Source organism: Rhagoletis zephyria, unplaced genomic scaffold (assembly GCF_001687245.7).
Source record: "Rhagoletis zephyria isolate East Lansing unplaced genomic scaffold, Rhagoletis_zephyria_1.1 Rzeph_scaffold_00907, whole genome shotgun sequence".
Taxonomy (NCBI): Eukaryota; Metazoa; Arthropoda; class Insecta; order Diptera; family Tephritidae; genus Rhagoletis; species Rhagoletis zephyria.
The window spans coordinates 74,731-102,075 of NW_016157991.1; the positions used below are offsets into that span (position 1 = coordinate 74,731).

Below are 27,345 nucleotides of genomic sequence, written 5' to 3' on the forward strand. Positions count from 1 at the left end.
ATCTAATTTACTGTGTCTTATGTGTAATCTATTTGTTTCTTCTATTACTTTGTTTGTTATTATTATAACTGATAATAAAAATATAAAATTGTGTATCGTTATTTTGTCCATGATGAAATCATCATTTTGTCCATGATGAAATCATCAGAACTAAATGAAATAAGTACGGGACCACCTCCAAGGAATCTCCTTCCCCAAAAAAAAAAGACTCATCGAATTCTGTTCACGTTGTCAAAAGCTATATCCCATATAAAAATTTAAGATTATCGTTAATTTCTTCATGATCCTATGATCGGACCTAAACCAACTTACTTTGGGACCACCCTTGAGGTACCACCTTTCCGATAAAAATCGGTTAACGTGGTCCGAAGTTATGCGGCAACATACCTTAAAAAAAGTATACATATATATATATTCCGACGAACTGATAACCTCCTCCTTTTTTTGAAGTCGGTTAAAAACAAAACCGACTTCAATTCTCATAAAAAAAAATATATATATATATATATTTCATGATCCAATGATCGGATTAAAACCAGATTAGTATGGGACCANAAAAAAAAAAAAAAAAAAAAAAAATATTCCGACGAACTGATAACCTCCTCCTTTTTTTGAAGTCGGTTAAAAAAGGGATGCAGCGGGGGGCAATTGACACTTCCTAGGACATCACCATGTTAAATTCGCCAGTTGCTTGCATGCAAAAGAGATTTATCGCGAACCAGTACTGAGTCTAAATGTACTAGAAGCGCACCAGTTCAGAACTAGAGATTTTCCCCACAGGGAATGTTTTCATGTATGTGCATATGTTTGAATGGTTGTATAGCTTAGGTCTTTGAGGCGCGAAAAGACCAAAAAAATATAATTTTTTCGAGGAGCTTTTTGCTCCGTTTATTTTCGAAATGCTTTTACAACTGAATTCTAAAACTCTAATAATTTAACTCTAAACCTTAATTCTAAAGCTGCGCTGCACCAACATTCCATTCCCACGGGAGCGTAGACGCGTGGTCAGCACTTTTGGTTTGCAGTATGGCCTTCAGGTGAGGTGTCATATCACCTGCATTCCACTACTTTGTAAGGGTGGGTAACTCTGCTGACTCAGTAACTCCAACTCACTTTAATGAGTCAGCACAGTGAGCTGGCACAAGTGTGCTATCGCACAATTGGTATGTACATCGAAATTATTGATGATGTTAGTAATCGAAATCGATTTAGAAAAGGTTATCCTTAGCTTCTGTTCATTTGCAAAATAATTCCCTACTTAGTTTTGCTTGAGAGTTGTCACATAAGAATCTGTTAAATGGGCTATGCATGTAAGCGGTTGCCCAACGCATAGCACTTCACATGTAGAATTCTGTTTGGTTTTGATTTTTACGTAAAAATGGTATAGCAGTGCAAGTATGCATAACTGGGCTATTCGCCTTGCTTCTTTTTAAATTTAGTGGCCGTATATTCAATTGATGGTTAGTCTAGTGATGCCATCTATTATGGTACTTTTTGGAAGATCTTATTGTATGAATGTGTGAGCTCGTCAATTGAGTTACCACATCGACACAGTTCTAAACAATGCAAGCCGCATCGAGCTATGCAGTGTCAGCACATAAACTGAGTTACTGAGTTACAAACTTTTTCAGAGGTGAGTCTGAGCGTGCGGCGCAGTTCTAAGAGTCAGCACAGTAACTCAGCACAGTGCTGAGTTACCCACTACTACTACTTTGGAGATATTGTTGTTGTTGGCAAAGGCTAGCGTATTTGGTGCTAACTCCTCCGCCCGTAAGTTCGAGCGTCCTCGTTCGATGATCTTACAAAAAATCTTGCTAAATTTTGAGTTCCGATTTCATTTGTCTCGGTTTGCGGTGTTACATTACTAACATTTTGCACACTAATTTTCTTTACAATTATTATTATGCAAATTACAATTACAAAAAATGATAATAATATTATTGAAAAAAATATACAATTTTTTTGTTTTTTTAATAAATTTAAATGTATGGTTTCATTTGTTTGGAATTTCTTTATTGATTCCAAAGACAAAATCTCTTCTAATATGCTATTATTTGCATTTGGCTGTAATATTGCTGGTATTGGCTTTTTTGTTGTTATTTCCTTAGAATTAAAAAATTTTCCATCGATTTCTATAGTCGCGTTATGGTATTTTATTAAGCATTTTCGATTTACTAGTAAAGTTTCGTTATTTATTTTTATAAAATTGCTAAATTGATTTAAAAATATTAAGTTGCTTGAAATTTCTTTAACTGATTTTATATGTTCATTATTTATTTTTGTACAATTTTCAATCTTACTTTCTAACAAGTGTGCAATGCACGTATAGTTTCATATATCTTCTATTATATTTTGTGAATAAAGTGATAGGGTATTATATGATTTACAATCATTAAATAGGCCAAAAATTTGGTTAGAACATAACAATATCGATTTAAAGTTAATTTTGTTAATTAATTCTTTTTTCATAACTGGTCGTATTTCTATTGACCTGCATTCATCTTTCCGAGTTGTTGGTAAACTTATAACATAAATTAAGCAATTTTGGCTTGCTGCTCGTCAATATTTACAAATGGTATATTTTCATTTTCTACAAAATGTTTTGTTATTTCTAATTCCTTGTTTGATAAAATAAACGAATTAACTATATAAGCTTTTGCCCAATGGATTGCATAGGCCGTGTTAATGAGTTCTTCCTTAATGATTTCTAATTTAAACTTTATTCGCAAAACTACGTCGTTCTCGATTTGTTTGTCTTCTTGTATAGACTTAGTTAATTTATTTGTATTATCAATTAATTCATTAATTTTTTCATTTATCAACTTATTTATTATAACTTGTCTCTTGTTATTTTCAAGTACGTTATTCATTTTCTCTGTTAATATATTATAATCACTGTGGTCAGGATTTCCTGCGATCCATTTCCACGCTGTCCCAATAAAGTTAGTGATCTTTTGTTACTTTTTTTATTTACTCTAATTCTGTCTAGAAAGGTTTTTNTTGTTATTTTCAAGTACGTTATTCATTTTCTCTGTTAATATATTATAATCACTGTGGTCAGGATTTCCTGCGATCCATTTCCACGCTGTCCCAATAAAATCTAGTGATCTTTTGTTAATTTTTTTATTTACTCTGATTCTATCTAGAAAGGTTTTTGATTGCTCTATTAATGATAATAGGACTGGATAAAGTGGATGTGTAGCCAGTTTTCCATTGATTACAGTTTGTATGTTTGTTATTGCGTCATCATAATGGTCTTATTCAATTACGTGTATTATTTTAAATGTTCCTGTCTGCAATTTTGCTGGTCCGGAGTCAATTGTTACCAATTGGGATGAACTATGATCAAGTATCTGCACGTTCGCGGTTGTTGCCGTAGCAAAAAATTTAAAGGAGAAGGGTTGGCTGTATTTTATTTTTTATAAGGTTTTTGTGAATGATTCTATCGGTCTGTATTAGAACTGTTGAGCTTCTATTTTACTTGACTATTTCTTTCCTATATCANATTAATTTTAACATAAATTGTCTGTCCAACGTTATATTCTTTAAATGGGCTTCTATTTTTGTTATGAAGTGTTAGGTCTTGCTCTTGCTTTTGTCTAAGTCTCTGAATGTTATCTTGTCGTGCTTTTTCGTATTGTTCAGGGTTGGTAAATATTCTGCGTCCAAAGAATGCTTCAATAGGCTTTTGTCCTGTCGTTGAATGTATTGAATAATTATACTCATATACTGCTCTGTCCAGTTGTTCGCTAAATGATCTTTCTGTATTTTCAGATTTCAAGCATCTTAAAATTTCTGATAGGGTTGAGTGGAAACGCTCAACTTGGCCGTTAGCTGTACTAGTATGTGGAGGTATTCTGTATATTTTTATTCTGAGTTGATCTTCTAACATAAAAATTATCGAGTTAGAATTTAATGACTTTTCGTTACCTATATGATAAAAATATAGCAAGGTAGAACCGTTCTCTCAATTTGTCGGCCATGATTTTTTTTTTGAAGTTTGCCAGCATTTTAAAATCATATAAAAGTGAAAAGAAATAAATGAAATTGTTCGAAATTGTTGTTGCTTGAGATTGAAAATGAAAATGTGTGTGTGAGTTTGTGAGTAAATTTAAAAATTAAATTGTTTGGAAACGCCAAGAATTTTAAAAGTGACTCTCAGCGGTTCTACCTTACTATATTTTTATCATTATCTATTATAATATTTTGCGGTGCACCAAAATTTAAAATTATCTGTCTAAGTGGTTCTCTAATGTCTTCTGCTGCTCTGGATTTTAGTATTTTCGCTTGCGCGTACTTAGAATACTTATCGACAGCTGTTAGTATTAATTTTTTGTCTGCTTTATAAATATATATCTAGGTGAACTATTTCTCCGGGATATTCTGGAATTGGGGTCGCTTGAATCTGTGGGTTATTGGGATGCCTGTCGTACTTGTTCTCTGCGAATACACTGCATTGTTTAACTATTGTTTTGATTTTTTGTACCATTTTGGGAAAATAAAATTTTTCCAAAAGTTGTTTTTTATTTTCTACTGCATTTCTATGAGCTCTCTTGTGTTCTATTAGAATTTGGGTTTCTTGATCTTCATCTGTCCATAGGTCCTTCAGTTTTGTTGGTGTAAATCTAATTTTGTAATTACGAAAATGAGGTGGGTAAATTTTCTGAATTTGTCCCATTATTTCTTCTGTTGTAAATATTCCATTGATTACTGAGGGGTTAGGGCGTCTATTTAAGATTGATATTAGGTCTTCTGTGAGTAATTAGGTTTGATAATTATGTGTCTATGATATGTTGGGAACGGTAATTTGAACTGGTAACTATCTTCCTGTCCTGTTAATAACCAAATTTGGTTTTTAAAGGCATTTATTGGTGCTTCTACTGCAGGTATCAAATTATGTGACGAGCTTTCGTCAGAGTTGGTGGCAACTGATAATGAGTTTATTTCAAATGGTCTTGAGAGTGCGTCTGCAACGACGTTAGCATTCCCTGGCTTATGCTTAATTTCATAATTGTATTCTTCTAAAATTGATTTCCATCTTTTTAATTTCGAGTTGTTGTTCTTGTTACTAAGGGCATAGGTTAACGGCTGATGATCTGTATATATTATTATTTTTGCTTTACCATACAGGTAATTTCTAAGGGAATTGAGTGCCCAAATTATGGCAAGCACTTCCTTTTCGTTAACTGCATAGTTTTCCTCGGTTTTATTTGAAGTCCTAGAAATAAATGTTATTGGTTTTCCATTTTGCTCTAACACTGCTCCAATGGCATATTTGGAAGCATCTGTGGTAAGGTTAAATTCTTTCTTATAGTCCGGATATTGTAATATCACGTCTTTTGATATAAGTGCTGATTTGATTTTATTGAACGCTGTTTGAGCTTTTTCGGTTAATTGTATATTGGTCTTTTTCGAGATATTTTTGGATATTCTGCCTTCTTCACCTCTAAGTAAATTTGTAAGGGGTTTTGCTAATTTAGCGTAATCTTTTATAAGCGTCTGTAGTATCCTGAGACTCCTAGAAATGATCTGAGGTCCTTAAGGGTTTTAGGATATGGGACATTGGCTATTGCTTGAACTTTGGAAGGGCTTGTAGAAATTCCAGCAGAGGAAATGATGAATCCTAAAAATTCAACTTGTTTTTTGTAGAATTCTCATTTATTTGCTTGAACTTTTATATTTGCTTTGTTAAGTGTGTAAAAAATTTTGTCAATATGGTCAGAGCGCGATTTTTCGTCCTTACTGAATAATACTATATCGTCCATATAGACATAGCATATTTTGCCTATATATTGTCTTAATATGTCGTCTAGAGTTCGTTGGAATATTGCGGGAGCGTTTTTTAGTCCGAACGGAAGTCTAGTGAACTCATATTTACCGTTGTTCACTGAAAAAGCTGTTTTTTCACGTCTGATTCCTTAAGGGGAATTTGATGGAAACCGCTTTTTAAGTCGATTACTGAGAATAATCGATTTTCTCCCAATTGCGATAGTACCTCGTTTATTTTTGGTATCGGGTACCTGTCTGCAATTGTAACCGTATTTAGTTTTCTGTAATCGATAACCAGTCTGAATTTCTTTTCACCTGATGCGTCGTCCTTTTTGGGAACAACCCATACTGGTGAGTTGTATGGAGATCGTGATTGTCTGATAATGCCGTCTTCTAATAATTTATTTATTTGTTTCTCCACTTCTTGTTTGAGGCTAATAGGGTAAGGGTAGGATTTGGAATAAATGGGATTATCTGAATTTGTGCGTACTTCTGCTATTACTTTTGTTGTGTAGGTCAGTTTCTCGTTGGGTTCGGAAAATAAGTTTCGGTGCTTCTGAACTAAAGTTTTAATTTAATTTTTCTCTAAATCATTCATATGTTCGTCACGGATTTGTATTGCGTTAACGTCCTGGGCTTTATACTGTCGGAGTTGAACTTTGCATTTGTTTGCTACAACCATAAAATTTTCTTTAGTATGTATGACTGCTGATAGTTGCTTTAAACTATCATTTCTAAGTATTGCATAAAAAGTTGTAAGGGTTGGCAACAGGAGAAATTTCAAATTACATTCCTTGATATTGAAAAGATTCAGAAATGTGTGGTGTGTAATTTTTATTTTACCAACGACGGAATTCGCGTAAAAGGGTTTATTGTTATCTTTGGGATTTTTTACTAAACTTGGTTGAATATGGTTCTTATTTGAACCTGTATCAACTAATATTTGTAAAATTTCACCGCTCTTCGTTCTGCATCTGGTNTAATCGATTTTCTCCCAATTGCGATAGTACCTCGTTTATTTTTGGTATCGGGTACCTGTCTGCAATTGTAACCGTATTTAGTTTTCTGTAATCGATAACCAGTCTGAATTTCTTTTCACCTGATGCGTCGTCCTTTTTGGGAACAACCCATACTGGTGAGTTGTATGGAGATCGTGATTGTCTGATAATGCCGTCTTCTAATAATTTATTTATTTGTTTCTCCACTTCTTGTTTGAGGCTAATAGGGTAAGGGTAGGATTTGGAATAAATGGGATTATCTGAATTTGTGCGTACTTCTGCTATTACTTTTGTTGTGTAGGTCAGTTTCTCGTTGGGTTCGGAAAATAAGTTTCGGTGCTTCTGAACTAAAGTTTTAATTTAATTTTTCTCTAAATCATTCATATGTTCGTCACGGATTTGTATTGCGTTAACGTCCTGGGCTTTATACTGTCGGAGTTGAACTTTGCATTTGTTTGCTACAACCATAAAATTTTCTTTAGTATGTATGACTGCTGATAGTTGCTTTAAACTATCATTTCTAAGTATTGCATAAAAAGTTGTAAGGGTTGGCAACAGGAGAAATTTCAAATTACATTCCTTGATATTGAAAAGATTCAGAAATGTGTGGTGTGTAATTTTTATTTTACCAACGACGGAATTCGCGTAAAAGGGTTTATTGTTATCTTTGGGATTTTTTACTAAACTTGGTTGAATATGGTTCTTATTTGAACCTGTATCAACTAATATTTGTAAAATTTCACCGCTCTTCGTTCTGCATCTGGTGGGTCTGGGTTTGTATTTACATGAAAGTTCCTCTGAACTTTCGGCTGCCTTTCGTTTCTGTTCGATGCACTTATGGGTCGTTTAACTGTTACCTTAGGATTTGGTCTATTTGCGTAATTTATGGCGTTTGTCCTTAGGCTAACGTCAACATCCAAGGGCTGAGGTGGTATGGCGGTCTTGGCTGGTGGATGGTTTTGTTGCTGGTTTGACTGATTTTGATTTTGGTACCTATATTGCTGGTTAAATTTGTTTGGGATTTGAGTTGCAAATTGTTGGAGGTTAGGGTGGTTATAATTTTGTTGTGTTCGCTGATAGTTAAATGGATTAGTTAGATGGGCTAGTTCAGGATGGAATTTTATCTGTGAAGCTTGTTGGTTTAGTGGCAAAGGGTACTCTGGTTTGGTAAACTGTTGTCGAGAGGTTGACGGTGCAATAAAGGATTGACTATTGGCGTGGTAGGCTCTAAAGTTTTGGTTTTCGAGTTTCAAACAAAGGTGTAGGGCTTCGGATAGGCTTTTTGGTACTTTAATACTGAGAAGCCTAGGAAGGTCGCCGGAAAGTCCTCTGACGAAGGTATCGAGGGCTTTAGCACGATAATTTTCTGTCAAAAAGTGAACTGCTTCTTCTNGCAAAGGGTACTCTGGTTTGGTAAACTGTTGTCGAGAGGTTGACGGTGCAATAAAGGATTGACTATTGGCGTGGTAGGCTCTAAAGTTTTGGTTTTCGAGTTTCAAACAAAGGTGTAGGGCTTCGGATAGGCTTTTTGGTACTTTAATACTGAGAAGCCTAGGAAGGTCGCCGGAAAGTCCTCTGACGAAGGTATCGAGGGCTTTAGCACGATAATTTTCTGTCAAAAAGTGAACTGCTTCTTCTCCTACTTCCATACAACCTATTTTGTTTAGTATAAGTGAAAGGTGCGAGTATACTTTTTGGTAGAACTCATTTATTGTTAGTCTGCCTTGTACGAGGCAAGTCATCTGGTATTTTAACGTACCTATATCCCATTTGTCTGCGTAGTGAGTTGTCAGGCAACGGGAAATTGCTGTCCAATCTAAAGGCGTGTTGTATGATTCTAATGCTACGTCTGCCTTTCCTATTATCTTATTCCTGATGACGTTCAAGATGCCAAAGTAGCGGGGCGTGCCCTTTGAGAGTTCGTATATCCTCAAAACGCGCTCTACGCCTTTTTTCCAGGAGCTAAACTCTGACGCGTTCCCAGAAAATTCCCGTAGTGAGCGTACTACGTCTGGAATCTTGTCCATTTCTCTCATATTATCTCTAAACTGTTCTTCTATTGTTTGTTTATTATCGGGTTTGTGTTACTGTTAAGAGCGTTTTGAATTAAGCTCGGCCCATTCAGTTCTATGGCCTGGGCTATCATGGTTCTAATAATGTTTGCCAATTCTGGCGAAATTTGTGCGGAAGGTCCTGCTGTCGCAGTGGGAGCAGTATTACCTAGCACAGGTGGCCTAATTAAATTACTTGGATTAACCATTTTATATTTCTTTATTTAGTTTTTTCTGTTTTATCGGTAAAATTAATTTAAAAAAATTTTATTTCATTTTCCTTTTCTTGAAAAGATAGTTTATTAATAATAATTTAATTTATTTTAAAAGCTGATAATTTTTTTCTTTTGCACAATTTTCTACGCGCAAGAAATTCGAAGAAATAAATTTGCAGAAAGAAAAAAAATTAAGTAACTACTTTTCTATATATTTATTTATGTTATTGTTTTTGTTAGAAAACTTTTGTTATCCCTTCTAGGAGGGGGGCTTTTTTCTCTCTAGAGATTCCGGTCAACTTCTGAGTTGACTACGGAATCGCAGAGCTAAGAAATGTTATATTTGTTGTTTACGTTTTTTTTATGGGCTTACAGCCCGTGTTTTATTTGATATATTTATATTATGAATTTTTTGTAGTATTATTGTACTATTCACTCAATTAAAAAATTTCGAAAGAAAAATATATTTAATTTTTTTCTTTTTTTTATATAAAAAATTCTTGATTTATTTCTATAATTTCCACAATTCTAGGAATGATTTTTTTCAATCAATATTTTTTCCTTATATTCTCTACTTCACAATTTCACAAATTTACTTTTTGCTTTCTAGGATAATGAAATACCCTTGTTATTCACAAATATATATGGCAATAAATTTTCAATATGCCTTTTTTTCATTCGTATAAAATTTCCTTATATTTAAACTTTCCGTAGATGGGTGATTGGTTTTTAGCTGGCGTCGGTGTATGGCGGCCAGGAAATTCCTAGTTTCCTTTTCACGCCCGTGATGATCAATGGCACTCGTAGTTTTACTGTCCTTTTGTCTTATGGTTAGCGGTACGTTTTTATACCCGAGCGCACTTGTGCACAAGGGTATATTAATTTTGTTCACATAACGGTTGTTTGTAACAGCCAAAACGAATCGAGATAGATATAGACAAATGTGTACATAAATGCTCAGAATGAATAGAATGTCTGTCTGTCCGTCCGTCTGCCCGTCTGCCCGTCTGCCCGTCTGTCCGTCCGTCCGTGTACACGATAACTCGAGCAAAATTTGAAATATTTCAACGAAATTTGGTATGTAGGTTTCCCTTAATCCAAGGTAGGTTGGTATTGAAAATGGGCGAAATCGGACTTTAACCACGCCCACTTCCCATATAACGGTAATTTCCAGAAATACGAAAACTGCGATATTTTAGTAACTACTGAAGATAATTCACTCAAAATTGATATTTACAATAATTTTTAGACGAAAAATAAGAATATTATAAATTTTTGGAAAATGGGCGTAGCCACGCCCACTTATGGTTACATGTGTATATCTTGGTAACCGCTGCACCAATTTCTTCCAAACTTGGCACAGTTGTTGGCCTTGGTACAGCATAAAAAACCGCCGAAACTTTTTAAAATCGGACAATAACCACGCCCACATCCCATATAACGGTAATTTAGAGAAATACAAAATCTTCGATAAATCAGTAAATATTGAAGCTAATTTATTCAAAATTGATGCTTGCAACAATTCTTTACCAAGAAATACGTTTGTGATAAAATTTTGGAAAATGGGCGTGGCACCGCCCACTTATGATCAGATATATGTATCTCGGTAACCGTTCTACCAATTTGTACCAAACTCGGTATTTTTATTGTGCTTGCCACATAAAAGCAAAACGTTGAAAATTATTGAAAGCGGACTAAAATTGAGGCCGCTTTAAATATAACGGTAAATTCCAGAACTGCTTGAAACTTCAAAATTTCGAAATTTAAGGACGCTAATTTACTCAAAATTGATACACCCCGGCTTACCATGTAGCGGTAGCTTTCGGTAAGGTGTAAAACATATATTTAATACGTGCGCCGGGTATTTAATGTTCGGCTCCGCCCGAACTTAGACTTTCTTACTTGTTTTGAAGTCGGTTTGATTCGCGGAGCTTTTTTTTATATTTAGCGGCACTTTACAGCAATTTTTACTTCGCGGCGCTTTTTTTATATTTAGCGGCACTTTACTGCAGCTTTTACTTCGCGGCGCTTTTTTTTACATCTGGCGGCACTCGTTTAATTATTCCGCGGCGCTTTTATTTTCATATTCAGCGGCACTTTTTTTTTAAAGGAGTTACTTTTAAATTTCGCCTTAATTCACCACTTTTACCCACCCGGCTAAGCTATTTAGCTCGGGCGCCACTTAGGTCTTTGAGTTGCGAAAAGACCAAAAAATATAATTTTTTCGAGGAGATGTTTGCTCCGTTTATTTTCGAAATGCTTTTACAACTGAATTCTAAAACTCTAATAATTTAACTCTAAACCTTAGTTCTAAAGCAGCGCTGCATGAACATTCCATTCCCACGGGAGCGTAGACGCGTGGTCAGCACTTTGGTTTGCGCGTGCAGTATGGCCTTCAGGTGAGGTGTCATATCACCTGCATTCCACTACTTTGGAGATATTGTTGTTGTTGGCAAAGGCTAGCGTATTTGGTGCTAACTCAAATATATTTGTATGTATGTACATATTTTTGTGTATGTACATATGTATGTTTGTGTGCATGTATATATGCACATATGTATGTAGTACAAACGAAAACAAATCTAATAAGCTGCTCGTTGATATAAATTCGAACTGTACTGATTGTCAAAAATTATGTGTTTGTTGTACATTTGTTCATGTTTGTCATTGTGCGTGTAATTTTCTAGAGTAGTTTTGTGCTCTCGTAATCCCCTTGTATTAACTCGTCCTTCGTTGGTATACTCTGATGAACATATCGCTCCCTAAATAAAAAACCCGCACAACTCAAAATTTGTCAAAATCTATTTTTCCATAAAACAGTTCACAGACCGTATACCCAACGTCCGCGAAAATTTCTTCTTCATCACTACCTTCTTTAACTGGAAAAATACTACTAAAACTTTTTATAGCGTTTTCTTTTCTCTAAAAGAGGCTGCACTTATTCTGCCTTGTGTTAGCGCTGTCACATTTTCATGTTCTTTTCTCAGCAGGTTGCGCTCTGATCCGGCGAAAGTGCTGCCTTTTCTGCCCTCAAATAAACGTGAGGGTGAGAGTTGCATGGTTGATTTTTAATTTAATCCTGTAAAAATGCAATTATTTTCCCTATCAGAAATAAGGGGTTTGCTTTAAAATTGTTAAAGACTTACAGGCCAAGTGAATAATTCGGCTTTATTTAGTTCTATGAATAAATTGTGATGGAGTAGTATATTTTCTGTTTCATTCTCATATAAAGAACGCAACATTTTCTCAGGTTTCAGGGCAACGCAAAGCAAGAGTTCCCATATAAAAGGGCAGAACTTTTTTTGAGAAAAGAAAACGCTATTAGTTTTGCTTGCGTTGATGGCGCAGCATCAACAGTTTTTTGCCTCTCCTGAACATTTAGCATTTTTTGAGTTGTGACGGTTTTTGATTTAGTGTGCGATATGTGAGGATGATAACACGGCTAACTTGTATAAGGTAGTGTTACAGTGAGTGTAGTGAAAGCCATAGACGTAGCGACCGTGGGTTCAGCTTGGTGTTGTTTTGCTCGAGATTGCACCGTTTGTGGGCCTGTTGAATGAATTTATGGCTTGGTTGTATGAAAGATCAAAAAATTTGGATTTTCTGGCAAGTTGTACAACTTGTCGCTACATTAATGGCCATGTTGTACAAACTCATTTAATTTGCGTTTATTTTGTACACTAAATAACCGAAAATGGATAACTCAGCAGAAATAGGTACGTGCTTTCGTTGAATTTTATAAATGTAAGCCGAAACTATGAAATTGGAAAAATCAGATTTTACAATGAGACTGCTCGTAAAATTGCAATGTTTGTGGCCAAACGTCCAACTTGATTGCGAATTGATTTGAACCAACGTTTTCGACTTGCATTATGTCAAAAGTGTTTGTTGTAATTCATTCTGTCATTTACTACCATTATGCGTAGGCCAATTCATGAAATCATTTCATGCGTTTGAGTAGAAACTGAATGAATGAACACCATTTCATGATTTCAATTAACGCGAAATAGAGTTTATGCACTTAGTTTTTACTCAGATCAATGAAATGATTTCGTGAATTGGTCTACGCATACATGTGATACTTATGCTTTTAATTTATAAGGTAATCTTATGTTTTTATACTCTTGCTACCACATGAATATATGAATTCGTGATAAGAATATATGAATTCGCCTTGAAAGATAGAAAGCGAGTAATAATAAATGCCGAAGAAAGGAATTCGTCTTCTTTCAACTTAAATAAATGCATTTTGCAAACAAAAGATATCGTAAGGATCTATTGATTGCATTATAAACATTTTCATTTATTTGTTAAACATACAATTACTTCCATTACAACCCGGTCCTATGGATTCTAGAAGCGCGAATTCATATAAGGTGGTGTTACCGGAAAATGAATAAATAAATTATATGTATATCAGAAAATTAATAAGATGAAATGAAATTATTGTTTGATTTCTAACCAAACCTATGTATGTATGTAACTCAATCGCCTAATGGTTTGCCGAACCGTAAACATATGTTTACACATCCAGTTTTGTGAGTAGGTACCTGGTACTCACACCTTTTTTAGGAAGTTTCACTTCTATCATGTGTACGGTGTTGCACACGCATTTTTTTATTTTAACCGGCTTCACAAAAAGGAGAAGATTATCAATTCGTCGGATTATTTTTTTATTTTTTTTTGTTTTATGTACATATGTTACCGCATAACTTTGGACCACTTTAACCGATTACTATAATTCTTTTTCTAAAGGAAAGATGTTATCTCACAGGTTGTCCCATTCTAATTCGGTTTAAATCCGATCATTGGGTCATGAATAGATTAACGATAATCTTAAATTTGTATATGGGAATTGAGGCCGGTTTTGTTTTCTGCTTAAAAATTACTTGTTTATGTTGAAAATGCTGTCCCATATAGAAATGTAAAAGTAAGGCCCCTATTGTGAGTTGCATTCGATCTTCGACACTCATTCGATGAACAATAGCGCTTGTTCAAAATAATATATTTTTTAAAAATCGAGCAAACCAAATAGTGTGCTTATACATATATAAGTAAATTTGAGAAAATTAAAATGAAATTATAAAGAAAGCGAGTTTACAAAAACGTGGTAAAAATTAGTACAACGACGTTCTGGTTCAATGATTCGTCAGAGGATGAGAGCTTGGTAAACTGGCCAGGAGTAGAAAATGTTTAAGAGGGTTTAAGTGTAGTCTTTCGAATATATTTTGACATAAAATATACTAAAAAAATTGTCTACAGATCTGTTAAAAACTTCCAACTGTATAAAGAGGCGTTTGTGAGCCAAATCTATTTAAAAAATTTTAAAACTATCAACAGCTTACGATTCTGTTCTCAGAGATCGTGTCAACTGAGTATTGGGATTTTCTTTCCCAAGTAAAACCAGGCTTTCGAGCTTGTGTTTAATATGCACGACGTTAGAACTGCATGAAATTAATAAAAATTGCTTAGAATTAGTGTCTACCCGCCAAAAAGTAAGAAAACAAATGCAAAATTGTACATTTTTCAAAATTTTCTAACACTTCGCTACACCATCGAAAGGAAAATTCTGTTCGAATCGAATGCAACTCATAATAAGGGCCTAAAAGTCACTAGTATTTTTAATGCAATCTTGCCAACAGCAGTGTTTTCTGCATACACTTGCATCCAGAACTCTCTTGGCTCCCTTCGCAGTATTTAATATTCAAAGTGCTGCCTTCACTGATGTCCAGAAGGTTTTCAAAAGCTTAATTTGTCATCTCAGTAGGTTTACTTTTCGGGTCACATGAAAACGGGTTTGTTATCCAGCTGAAGACATCCTTAGATTCAATGTTGGGAAAATATTCATAGCGTTAACTTCGAAGTTACATACGTTTTTCTGATTTACTTTGTTTATTTATGGGGTTTCCATCCAAATTACTAGAAATTCTAAAATATACATGTCACCAATAAAAAAAAATCTCTACATGCTAGAAAAACCCAGAGATGTATTTCGCGGGCCTCTTTTATATTCGCAGCGTCATCCAATACGGGTTTTAAATCTAGTGGCGGCATCTTCCTAGTCGCTAGGAATACCCACATCGTAGACATTACTCCTTTCGTTTTTCCAACCACCGCAAATATCCGCACACTTGCTCCATTTTAAACCATTGTTATGTACAAATTTGTTGATAGCTTTAAAAATTTCGTCGCTAGTGGCGTAAGTCTGAAGTACTTCGTTCTTCTTCGATTTGCATTGCGAATTGGTACCTCACTAACACGAGAAGACTGACTCTAAAATCGTGTTGATTCGTTCTTTGATTTTGAAGTTCCAAAGAACAAGTAATATATACACGTGCGCGAAGCTGCTGCACATGTTACGAGAACAGCGCAGCCAGCAAAAAATCCGAAAATTAATTCGAAAACGGGAAGAAAAGTGGATGAAACGCGGATTAGGTCTACAAAAGTACCGAAAGTGGTTGTGAAAAGGGTACGTATTCGGCTATTTTTCTGAAAATTTTCTGATTAAATTTTACGTTGACAAAACGTAATGGGGAACTACGCTTAAGAGCGAAATATCTCTTAGCTGCAAGCTATTTGTGTTTTGTATGGGGTTTGACGAGCCGCTGAAATTTTTTGATTTTCTTGCCGCCATTTTTAAGTTTGATCAAACCGCTTGCGTTGTGTATGGAAAGTCTAAAGAAGCTACTAGCGGCACCCCAAGCATACGCTGGGGTGCCGCGTCTCCCACTTTGGGAAGGCCTGATTTAGAGTATACAGTATATTTTGAAAAACTTGTGCACGTAACCGAAAAAGGCACTTAAGCGAATTTTCTTTACTACTTCAATGAGGAAGGTATCCGAATTCCTATGAAACCAAATATTGGCGGAGCACTTACCATGTAGAAATTACTGCAAGCGAAATTTTTACCGAATGTTATCTAATTATCTATATAACTACATAAATTGATAGCCATTTTCGTTGTTCTGCGAGATGAGAAAAATAAATAAAAGGTTGTAAAATTAGGTAATTGTAGGGCCAGTGCAGGTAAACGTAATAATTTGATTGATAATTAATACTAGTCGCACAATTTTTAAGACAGGTATCGCCAATGTGCAGGTATGTTGAATGCATCTATCGGAGCAGTTTCATTATAAATGTTAAAAATAATGCTTTTGATGCGCATTTTGGGGTAGGTATCTTAAATGTGCACTTAAGCATAGAGGCAGCAAAGCAAAATATACTGTACATATGAAATTATTTCTTGCATATACGAGCTTTCATTGGATATCACCTATCGAAACTTTGAAAAAGTGCATTGAGTCAAGTTAATACGCTGACCGAAAAAACAGTTCGCATCTCTGGTAATTTCATGGTTTGTACAAAGTATGTGTCCATTCATCACTTTGCATTAAATTCTTTGTGAACAGTGAAAAACTCACGTTTTGGGGGCTTTCTAGCAAAGTGGTTACACTGCATGTGTGTGAATTGAAATTGTGAAGTGAGTTGAAAGTACGGAAGAAGCAAATAATAACTAAAGGCGGAAATATCTGTAATCTGAATGTACTCTGGCTTGCAACGATGGATAAGTAAGTCAAAGTTTTAGTAAAATACTAGCTTATACCCGCGGGTTTAACCCCTCGCTTTTATACAAATATGAAAAATAATTTAATGGTGTTAGATTTTACTTCTGTACCCATTTCGGTATAGCTCGTTATTTTTTAAGCGAGTTAAGGTATTTAGGCCGTTTAAAACTATGAAATTATAAAATCTCGTCTGCGCGCTAGGCATACGAAAGATAGCAATCCCTCTAAGTTTACATTAAAATGGTTCCAGGTATACGACGCGTGAACGTGTAACCTTCTTGGAAATTCCACGGCGGGTTCTAATAGTTCCAACTCAAATTTAGTAACCTGACCTTGATAAAATACCACTTCTCATTACTGTAGCAAATGCCTCAAGAGAGCTTTAGATTATAAGGCCGAACCCGGCTCTCCATTTTCCATTTAATGAAATTTATTCTGTCAGTACGGCACTTATAAAATAATCTCCATAACAAATTTAAAATACTTATTATGTATTAAGAAGTTTTTAGTATGTATGGGAGGCGACATGCCTCCTTTTTTAATAACTCATATTTTTCCATGAGCAATTGATACATTTTGTATACACAACTCCATACCAAGTTCCAGTATTCTTCCACAAATACTTCCAGGGATATGTGGCAAGGAAAAGTAATTTTGTACTGGAAGTGCCACGCCCCTCTTTCTTATAACCCTAATCTTCTTCCATGAATTTAGAATTGATTTTACATACCCCAGTACCAAGTCCCAGTACTCTACCATGAACACCTCTAGAGATAAGCAGTATAAAACAGTAAATTTGTACGGGAGGAACCATGTCCCCTTTTCGAATAACGCAAATTTTTCTCCATGAGTATGGAATTAATTTTGTATACACATCTCGGTGCCAAGTCCCAGTCCTCTGCAATAAACACCTCCATAGTTATGCAGCATAGAAAAATCAATTTGCATGGGGGTTGCCACACCAANGAGTTGCCACACCACCTTTTCCAATAACTCTCATTTTTCTCCATGAGTATGGTATTAGTTTCACATACATACATACATATGTATTTCCATACCAAGCTTGAGTGCTTTACCCCAAACATTTGAAGAGATATGCAATATGAAACTTTCAGTCGGTATAGGAGGTGCTACGCCAATTTTCCAAAAACCTCCATTTTTCTCCGTGAATGTGAACATGATTTCACACAGTGTTGGCAAACTGTTAATCTGGTTAACGATTAAAAATTAACGATTAAAATGTTAATCGCGCTTAACGATTAAAATTAATTAGTCGTAATTAACTGTACGATTAATGATAAAATTTGTTTAATCTTAATCGCTGGCTGCGATTACGTTTAATTAATTTAAAACATTAATAACACAGGTCAACAACGTTTTGTTCTAGGAAAGTGTAGGGTCATTTTCGAAGTAATTTTTTGCGTAGAATCCGAATCCGGGGTTTAAATTGCTCTATCACGTCAGGATTTTGAGATATCCTAACCTAAAAGTGCAAAAACGCTGTTTTTGCCCATTTTTGAGGTAATGTAGCTACGCAGATTTTGCTCTTCATAAAAAAGTAAACGTGGTATTTTAAAGTATAAATCTTCCTCTTTTAAATGCCGTTGAGTTTGCTTAAATATCTTCGATATTCGAAAATCCATTGAGATAACATGAGACGTGATACGGTCGATTACATTCACAAACATGGAGACTTCAAAATGCGATATCTCAGTGAAAAATTAAAATATTTGAGCAAACTAAACGGCATTTAAAAGAGGAAGACTTATACTTTAGAATACCACGTCTACTTTTTTATGAAAAGCAAAATCTTCGTAGCTACATAACCTCAAAAATGGGCAAAAACAGCGTTTTTTGCACTTTTAGGTTAGGATATCTCAAAGTCCTGACGTGATAGAGCAATTTAAACCCCGGATTCGGATTCTACGCAAAAAATTACTTCGGAAATGACACTACACTTTTATAGAACATTCCGAACCCATTTTTTTGCAGACCTGTGTAATTAATCCAATTAAAAATAAAATCTGATTAATTTTTCTAGTTTGTCCGAGTTTGAAACCAAACACCAGTTATAGTAATTATTTTGTGTCTTACGCTTATAAAAAGCACATAATATAAAAAAAATTATAATTATTGTTATTAGTAATACATAAGCTGGGAACTTTTACAAACCTAGTTTGTAAAACGTTTGTTGGTATTGCTTAGATTGATGAGGAAACCCGACTTAGCCATACCGGATTAACTTGCTTTGTGTGCACAGGGAAATTCCAGGATAACTTAATTAATCACCAAACCTACTTGATCAAATTAAGAGTTAATGATTAAAAATTAATTTTTTAATCGCGGTTACAATAAACTGTTTAGTCAGATTAAAATTAATCAAGATTAACTGTAATCAGATTGAATTTTATCGAATTAACTAACTGATTAAAACATCAATCGATTAATGCCAACATTGATTTCACATACATATCACTATACCAAGTTTCAGTTCTCTCGCACAAATACTTCCAGAGATATGTATATAATATGAAAATTCTAATTTGTATGGGAGGGACCTTGAGTTATCGGGCTTACTTTCAGTCTAAGACCATCCTTCCGAAATCCGTAGTAAGTGTACTAAATTTCGTTCTGATCGGAAAACCGGTTAAGGAAGTAGCCTATTTTTCAATCCAGGTCATAAACCATCTTTGAGCAAAATTTCATTTTCGAACAGGTGGCAATTCCTAAAAAAGTAGCCTATTTTCCAGTCTAGGTCATAAGCTATGTGTGTGCAAACTTTCATGCGTATTAATTTAATTAAGCTTTCCTAATACGTGATAACTCTTATAATAGTAGCCTATTTTCCAACATAGGTCATAAGCTATCTCTGTGCGAAATGTCATGCAAATCTGTTCAGTCGTTTCCGCGTATTAATTTAATTAAAACTTTTTTAACAGGTGGCAACTCTTCCAAAAAATTAGCCTATTTTCCACTGTAGGTCATAAGCTATCTGCTTGCAAAATTTCATGCAAATCCGTTCAGACTTTTCCGCGTATTAATTTAATTAAACTTTTTTATCAGGTGGTAACTCTTAAAAAAGGTAGCCTATTTTTCAACCTAGCTCATAAGCTATCTGTGTGAAAACTTCCATGCAAATCAGTTCACGCATTTCCTCGTATTAATTAAACTAAACATTTCTAATAGGTGGCAACTCTTAAAAAAGTAGCCTACTTTCTAACCTAGGTCATAAGCTATCTGTGTGCAAAATTTCATGCAAATCCGTTTAGTCGTTTCCGTTTAATAACGTTTTTTAACAGGTGGCAACTCTTCCAAAAAATTTGCCTATTTTCCACTGTAGAGATAGGCCATCTGCTTGCAAAATTTCATGCAAATCCATTCAGTCGTTTCCGCGTATTAATATAATGAAACTTTTTTAACAGGTGGTAACTCTTAAGAAAAGTAGCCTATTTTCCAATCTAGGTCTATCTTCGTACAAAATTTCATGCAAATCCGTTTAGTCGTTTCCGCGTGATGATTTCCCAAACATCCAAACATACAAACTTTCACATTTATAATATTAGTAAGATAAGATAAGCTCAAGATTACCTGTCCACGAAGTAGCACATAACGTTTTGTATCAAAGGCCTGGTTTACAAAATAGACTCAAATTCTTTATGTATGCAGCGCAATCTAGGCCAAATGGAAAGCCTCGAGCATCTGCTCTTCAAGTGCCCAATTTATTATTCCTTTAGGGACTAATACCTAGGACCACTTCTAAAAGAGTTAGAAAGCAACTCAATGTATGTATATATTCCAATTGACCGATCAGTTCAGAAAGCCTGCTGTTTATAAGCAGGGTTAAATAAAATAAATGAATTAATGATACCGAAAAAGATTATACCCCTGGTTTTTTTTTATTAAAAAATATTTAGAGGTCGCTCAAAGCGTTCAAAGTTTTCCATTCATCTATACTCTATACTAATTATATAAAGAGAAGTCCCTTTTTTTTGTAACAGGTAATCTCGCGAACGGCTGGTCCGATTTTCATGAAATTTTTAATACAAATAGCTTTCGGTAACCACCATGTTTTAGGCTAAAAAAAATTTTACTTTTTTTCGGGTAGGTGGACCAAGGACCGGTCTATTCGAAAAAATCTTATTATAGTCCGATGTGCTTAAAATTTAGTACGTAAGTAGCTTTTTAGCATATATTAGCACATATGACCCATTTTTTTCCGGGAAGTGGTCCAGGGACCGATCTATTCGAAAAACTCGAATTTACGGTCCGATTTGCTTAAAATTCGGTGCACAGGTAGCTTTTTAGCATATATTAGCATATATGATCCATTTTGTCCGAGAAGTGGACCAGGGACCGATCTGTTCGAAGAAATCGTATTTATGGTCCGATTTGCTTAAAATTCGGTACGTAGGTAGCTTTTTGCCTGGATAAGCTTATAGATTCCTGTTTTCCAATTTTCATGCAATTTCGAATATAAATAGCTTTAAGTAACGACCATATCAAGGGGCGAATTCGTCACTAGGCAAGATTTTTTTGCGCCAATCAGAAACAACGGATACTGTCAAAATATAATTATAATATATAATATATCTCAACTAATATATATTTAGAAAGCCGTTTGTTAGTTTTCGCAAGGCTCGAGAGCGGCTAAACCGATTTTTTTGAAACTGCCACCTGCCGCACGTGTCCCAAGGATGGTTTTAGGCTGAAAAAAATCTATATGTAAAGGGGGTGTGGCACTTCCCATACAAACCGAATTTCTCATGCTACATATCTCTGAAAGTGTGCATGGTAGAGTTTTGGAAATTGGTATGGAGATATACGAAATCAATCGCATACCCTTGGAGAAAGATTTAAGCTATTGTAAAAAGGGGTGTGACATCTCCCATACAAACCGAATTTTCATACTGCTTATCTCTGGAAATTGTTTGGTAGAGTTCTAGAGTTTTGTATGGAGATGTACGAAATAAATCGCATACTCTTGGAGAAAAATTGGAACTATTGGAAAAGGGGGCGTGGCATCTTCCATACAAACCGAATTTTTCATACTGCCTATCTTTGGAAGTGTTCATGGTAGAGTTCCGGAACTTGGTATGGAGATATACGAAATCAATCGCATACTCATGAAGAAAGAGGGCAGCTGTTGGAAAGGGGGGCGTGACACCTCCCATATAAATCGAATTTTTATACTGCATATCTCTGAAAGTATTCATGGTACAGTACTGGAACTTCGTATGGAGATATGTATATAGTTGAAATCAAGCCCATACTCATGGAGAAAATTTAGGTTATTTGAAAAGGGGTGTGAGGCCTACAAACGTACCGACCTTTAGCTATCTTTGAATGAATTTTTTTATTCTTCTGTAGGTGTGTTTGTGAGTGAAATCCTCCTAAATGGTTGTACGGATTTTAACGAAACTTTTTGTGTATTTGAGTGGGTCTCTGGATGGTTTAGTTTCACAATTTAATCCGACAGTTGGCGCTGTAGTTGAGTTATTACTAAAAATCTTATTTATGATCCGATTTGGCTAATGTTTTAAATATGTATGCAATACTATTGCAAAAACGTGCTTCCAAGTGGTGCTGAAGTCGAGCTATTACTAAAAATAGCCAAGTGAGAAAAGGGGCCGTGAAGGTCAGATTAAATCGACCTGTTGCACCATTGAGTATATCGAACGCTCCTGCGTTGCAATTGGCCCAATGGATGTGATTTACCAATATTATTATGCGTTCAAACTTTTAAGGTATTTCGTCTGAATTAAGTATATGTATATTGCATTTCTGTAGAACAATGATTCGCACCCATTTTGAAATTGCCACCTACTATACTGTAAAGCTTCTAGGACATTCACTATAGAACCGGGTCATTGTTGCCGCCAGGGAGTGAAGAGGAAAAAATGTATTTCGCTTTGCGAATAACCGTGCTATGAAATGCCGCACAACTGGAGAATTTCAAGAACGGATATAACACTTTCCTTAGGTTATTTAAAGCGGCAAATGACCACCAAACCTTAATCTTAGCAGACAAATGTGCCAATGAAAATCGTAAACGTGAATTGTTGGTGAAAATGTTGGACCAAAAAGTTTCAATAAAATATATAAAAATTTTGGGCGGGACGAAGTTCGCCGGGTCTGCTAGTTTTATATGAAGAAAAGCAAGTTTTCGTAGAAATGGTATAGAATTCTCTAAAATCAATATTTTTTCAATCGGAAAACATTGCTTCTCTTTAGGTGACGGCCAATAATAATACCCAATTGTTTATTTCACCATTTTTTAATACAAGCGATTTTTTATGGGCCCCCATTGAATTTTTTGAGGGTTTTAGGGGTCCTATAAGAAATAGTTAATAATAGAAAAAGGTTAAATAAACAATTGGGTAATATTATTCAAATCTCCATAAGAGAAACAAAGTTTTCCGATCGAGAAATATTAATTCTCAAGAATTCTATACCATTTCTACGAAAATTTGTTTTTTCCCCATATAAAATACATGGAAAACTTTGAGTGATTTGAGCGACCCCTAAATAATTTTTGATTTCCAAATAAAAACTACTTTTCGGTAGAGGTTGAGAGCATTAAAATTCCGACTTTCAATGTACATACATATACATACAGTCACTCACAGAAGTATTCGTAAATTAGTTTTTTCACAATATTCAAAATGTTTTCCATCATAAATCTTTTTAGCTAATTTTCATTTAAAATATAGCTCATTCTATAACGAAAACCATATAAATCATTCTTGCAAACTATGTACAAAATTCATAAAAATGAATCAAACTTAATAAAGTTTTCATAAAGATTTCAAACTTTTTATTCAGAATTTTTAGAAAAATTTTCAGTATACAGTTTTGTAGCCCGTTCAATTTTAGTATAATAAAGTGCAAGTGTCAAGCAGCTAAAAATTACTGCAGATTTTTAGATTTTTTTTTGTCGAGGGTGTTGAGCATTTTCTTCCATATAAAAATTTTTGTTAGAAAAAAAAGAGTTCTAAAAATCGGCGGTAATCTTTAGCCACTTGAAACTTGCACTTTATTATACTAAAATTGAACGTGCTAAAAACTGCATACTGAAAATTTTTCTAAAAATTCTGAATAAAAAATTTTAAATTTTGATGAAATTTTTTTTAAGTTTGATTCAGTTTTATGAATTTTGTACAAAGTTTGCAAGAATCATTTATGTGATTTTCGTTGCACAATGAGCTATGTATATTTTAAATGAAAATTAGCTTAAAAAGATTTATAATGGAAAACATTTGGAATATTGTGAAAAAAACTAAATTACGAATACTTCTGTGAATGACTGTATGAACCCGTATTGAATTTTTATGAATATTAATTCAACTGTACTGGTATATTGATCACTTTCTTATTAATGCAAATAATGTATCAGTTTATTAAATTGTTACCAATTGTCTGAAAATAATAAAAAAGTTAACAAAATAGTGAGCTACTTTTTAGGTACATTTGCCATCAAAAAGATACATTTCTATTGTCAAATTAGGTACAATTTAAAATTTCGATTTTCCAACTCCTTTTCTACATAACTACTACTTTTTAAATTTTTTTGGTTTCTTTTCAAATATGTTTATATATATGGGGCAATTTACATCAAATGTCCCAAGCGCGCTGAGCGGTGCAAAACAAGCTACTTTTCGACTAGCTGGGAAGTAGACAGAAAATGGGAAAATTCTAAACGAAAATTTATTTATAATTTTTCTCAATTATGGTAATTCTTAATATTAGTTGTGTTTAATGAGCTGCTCTAGGTTACGCCAGGTTAAGATTTCTCACAAAATTGTGTTTCATGAGGATTTTTGTTGGTCTATCTTACTGTAGTTTTTGTTCCATGACTGGAACTAGAGCAACTTAGAGCACGATTTTCTGCACCAGCTTTTTTGATGGAGTAACTTAGAGCAAGCATCCGTTTTGAGAATTTCTGCCTGAAAAGTGTTTCATGAGATTTGTGAACTGAGTTGCTCTAACTTGCTCTATTGTTTTTTTGACATCTGCTCGATTCTGCTCCAACTTGAGCTGCTTTGAACTTTTTTCGGTCTCCTTAACACAACTATTATTTTTAGTTATCTCAATCGAAAGATCAAGTCTTTTTACATAGAAATATTAATAAAAAAAAGGATTTTCTTTTTACTTTTCCAAGTTATAAAGCCTTTTAGAGCGCGCTAATCTACTAACGGGTCATAATAATATTGTTATAACTTTGCAACTACTGGACTTCCTTAAATAGTCATCTACAATACTGTTTTAAAACAAAAAATTGTTTTCAAACTTTATAACATAACTTTTGCATTTGAAGACAAACACCCTCTAAATTCTCATACAAAAGTTTTAAACCTGTAGTTTTATTTGTACTGAGTATTAGGAAGTGGTGTTAAATTTAAATTCTAGTTTGTAGTTTATTGGGTGAAAATTTCAAATCGATCGATACACAAACGCCTGCGATGTAGCGAGTTTTAATGACAATTTTGTTAAAATTATCATCAAGAATCCCTTCAGCCCAATAATAAATTTCTAAATAACGCCACCCTGTAAATAGCAAAAACAAATTTCAAACAACGCTACTCTGTAGCAAAAAATTGTTTTCAAACTTTATAAAACAACTTTTGCATTTGAAAACAAATACTCTCAATTCTCATACAAAAGTTATAAACCTGTAGTTTTATTTGTACTGAGTATTAGGAAGTGGTGTTAAACTTAAATTCTAGTTTGTAGTTTATTGGGTGAAAATTTCAAATCGATCGATACACAAACGCCTGCGATGTAGCGAGTTTTAATGACAATTTTGTTAAAATTATCATCAAGAATCCCTTCAGCCCAATAATAAATTTCTAAATAACGCCACCCTGTAAATAGCAAAAACAAATTTGAACAAATGTACCAGTCACGTAATTTGGCTTGATTCAATGCGAAAATCTGAGAGAAAACTTACATGTTGTGCCTGTAGCTGAGTGCGCAAAGATGCTTGCTACAATAAGTAGCGTCCAGGTTCAAATCTCATTAAGCTGAACATATAATTTAAAATTTTGGCGTTGGGTAACCACTTACACGCAAAGCTCATTTAACAGATTCCTTATGTGAGAACTCGTATGCAATGACAATTATGCATAACTGAGCCCTACACGTTACTACTATAAGTACTAAGGCAAAGTTACGCAGCGGGAGTCAATTGTTACCTTCTAGAGCAACTCGTTAAATGCCAGTAGAAAGCATGGGTGGTACATTTTCGAGGTACCGGTATTCGACTCCCGAAAACTGGTGAATTCACTAGTTTTGTACTAGTACTTTCCGCTGCAGGGTTATTTTGTTTTAATATTAACGATTGATGATTTATTTCGTTTCAACGTTAACGATTGAGTTTTATTTCGTTAATTTAGCTCTGAAACGTAACGAAATTATTTTGATAAGTTATTTTTGCGCATCAACAAAACGAAATCGATTCATATAGTTTGTTGAGCATCTCTGGTATGTCTTTATGCTGTCGCATACATATATGTATATATATTTACCACGCTTGAAAAGCTGCACCTCCAAAATGTTCGTCTATTTCATCTTTTGTGAGACCCATTTTAACATAGATTTCGTACCATATTTGCTCCTGAATGGGTGCTATAGTCAAAGTCACACCCATCATTGCCATCCAGTCTATGTGTCGCCGCCAATTAGAAAAAGTCCACCACGCAAAACTGTAGCTCCAGGTGCAAACGTTTTGGTAATAAATAAAATCACTTGCAGATTTGGAGAAGATTGTTACATTGGGCAGCTGCAGAGGTAGCGACAACTCAACATGGGTGTGGGTCCAATCTACATATTTTTGTAAATAATACTTGAGGTAATGATGAAAACCTTTCGCCACTGAAACACCGTCCGACCCAACTATCCTAATTATGGAAGGCGAAGGTTTTGTAATCTAAAAATCCATTAAAGAGGAAATAAACTATGGACTTTGTAAAATAAGAGAAAATTACGAAATAAACTCACCTCAAAACTTCGAGAGGCCATTGTTTTATCGATATTAACTGTGAAACTTTTCGAAATATCCTCACCAATTGTACGTATTATTAGATCCCGCACAGCTATTTCTTGTATATGTGAAACTGCTTGAATATCGGGCATATCAATTGCAGCCGAGAAGGGGTATTCTGTATACAAAACCAAGTAATTAAAAAAAAAATTTAAAGACAGCTTTTATTAGTGGTTAATAAAAAAAGGAAAAATATTAAACTAGATTTGAAATTTGAACTAATATAAAATTTGCTACATTTATTAAATTTCTTTTCAATTAGTTTCTTTCTATGTATATTTGGCGATACGATGCTTATTCGATCGAAATATGTTTTTTCATACCAAATCAGTAGTGTTAATTTTACTCACGAACTATGTGTCCTCAATAGTGACTTGTCCCACCGGTCACAAAATACTGCTCCACCCGTCAATAGCTAAACGTTTTTTTTTTCAATTATAATAATGCCATCAAAGCATAAAATGTACCTTAGCATTCTATGCACGAAATATTTTGATATACATACATACATAATAACAATAATAAGTAATCAGGGCTATCACGGAATCCATCGTAGAAAATCTACGAATTCGAATGCCTGCTACGAATACGAAAAAATTGCTATCACTGATTCCGAGTGAACTCGAAAATATCGTTGCCAGCTTCGAATGTTGATTCGAAATCAGCTAGTGCATAGGAAACAATAGACATTTATGTATGCCATTTTGC

At 34.4% G+C, this 27,345-nt stretch overlaps 1 protein-coding gene across 1 annotated transcript in view; it reads right to left on the bottom strand.

Annotated features, from left to right (window-relative positions):
• The window catches only part of Naglu (N-acetyl-alpha-glucosaminidase), a 91,824-nt gene extending 65,046 nt beyond the window's left edge, over positions 1-26,778 (bottom strand). The window contains exons 1-2 of the mRNA XM_017614821.1: positions 26,595-26,778; positions 26,123-26,523 (exon numbers count right to left, since the gene is read on the bottom strand). Of these exons, the coding sequence (XP_017470310.1) occupies positions 26,123-26,523; positions 26,595-26,729 (536 nt within the window). The 5' untranslated portion in view covers positions 26,730-26,778. The remainder of the gene's footprint in view (positions 1-26,122; positions 26,524-26,594) is intronic.
• Positions 26,779-27,345: the final 567 nt, after the last annotated feature.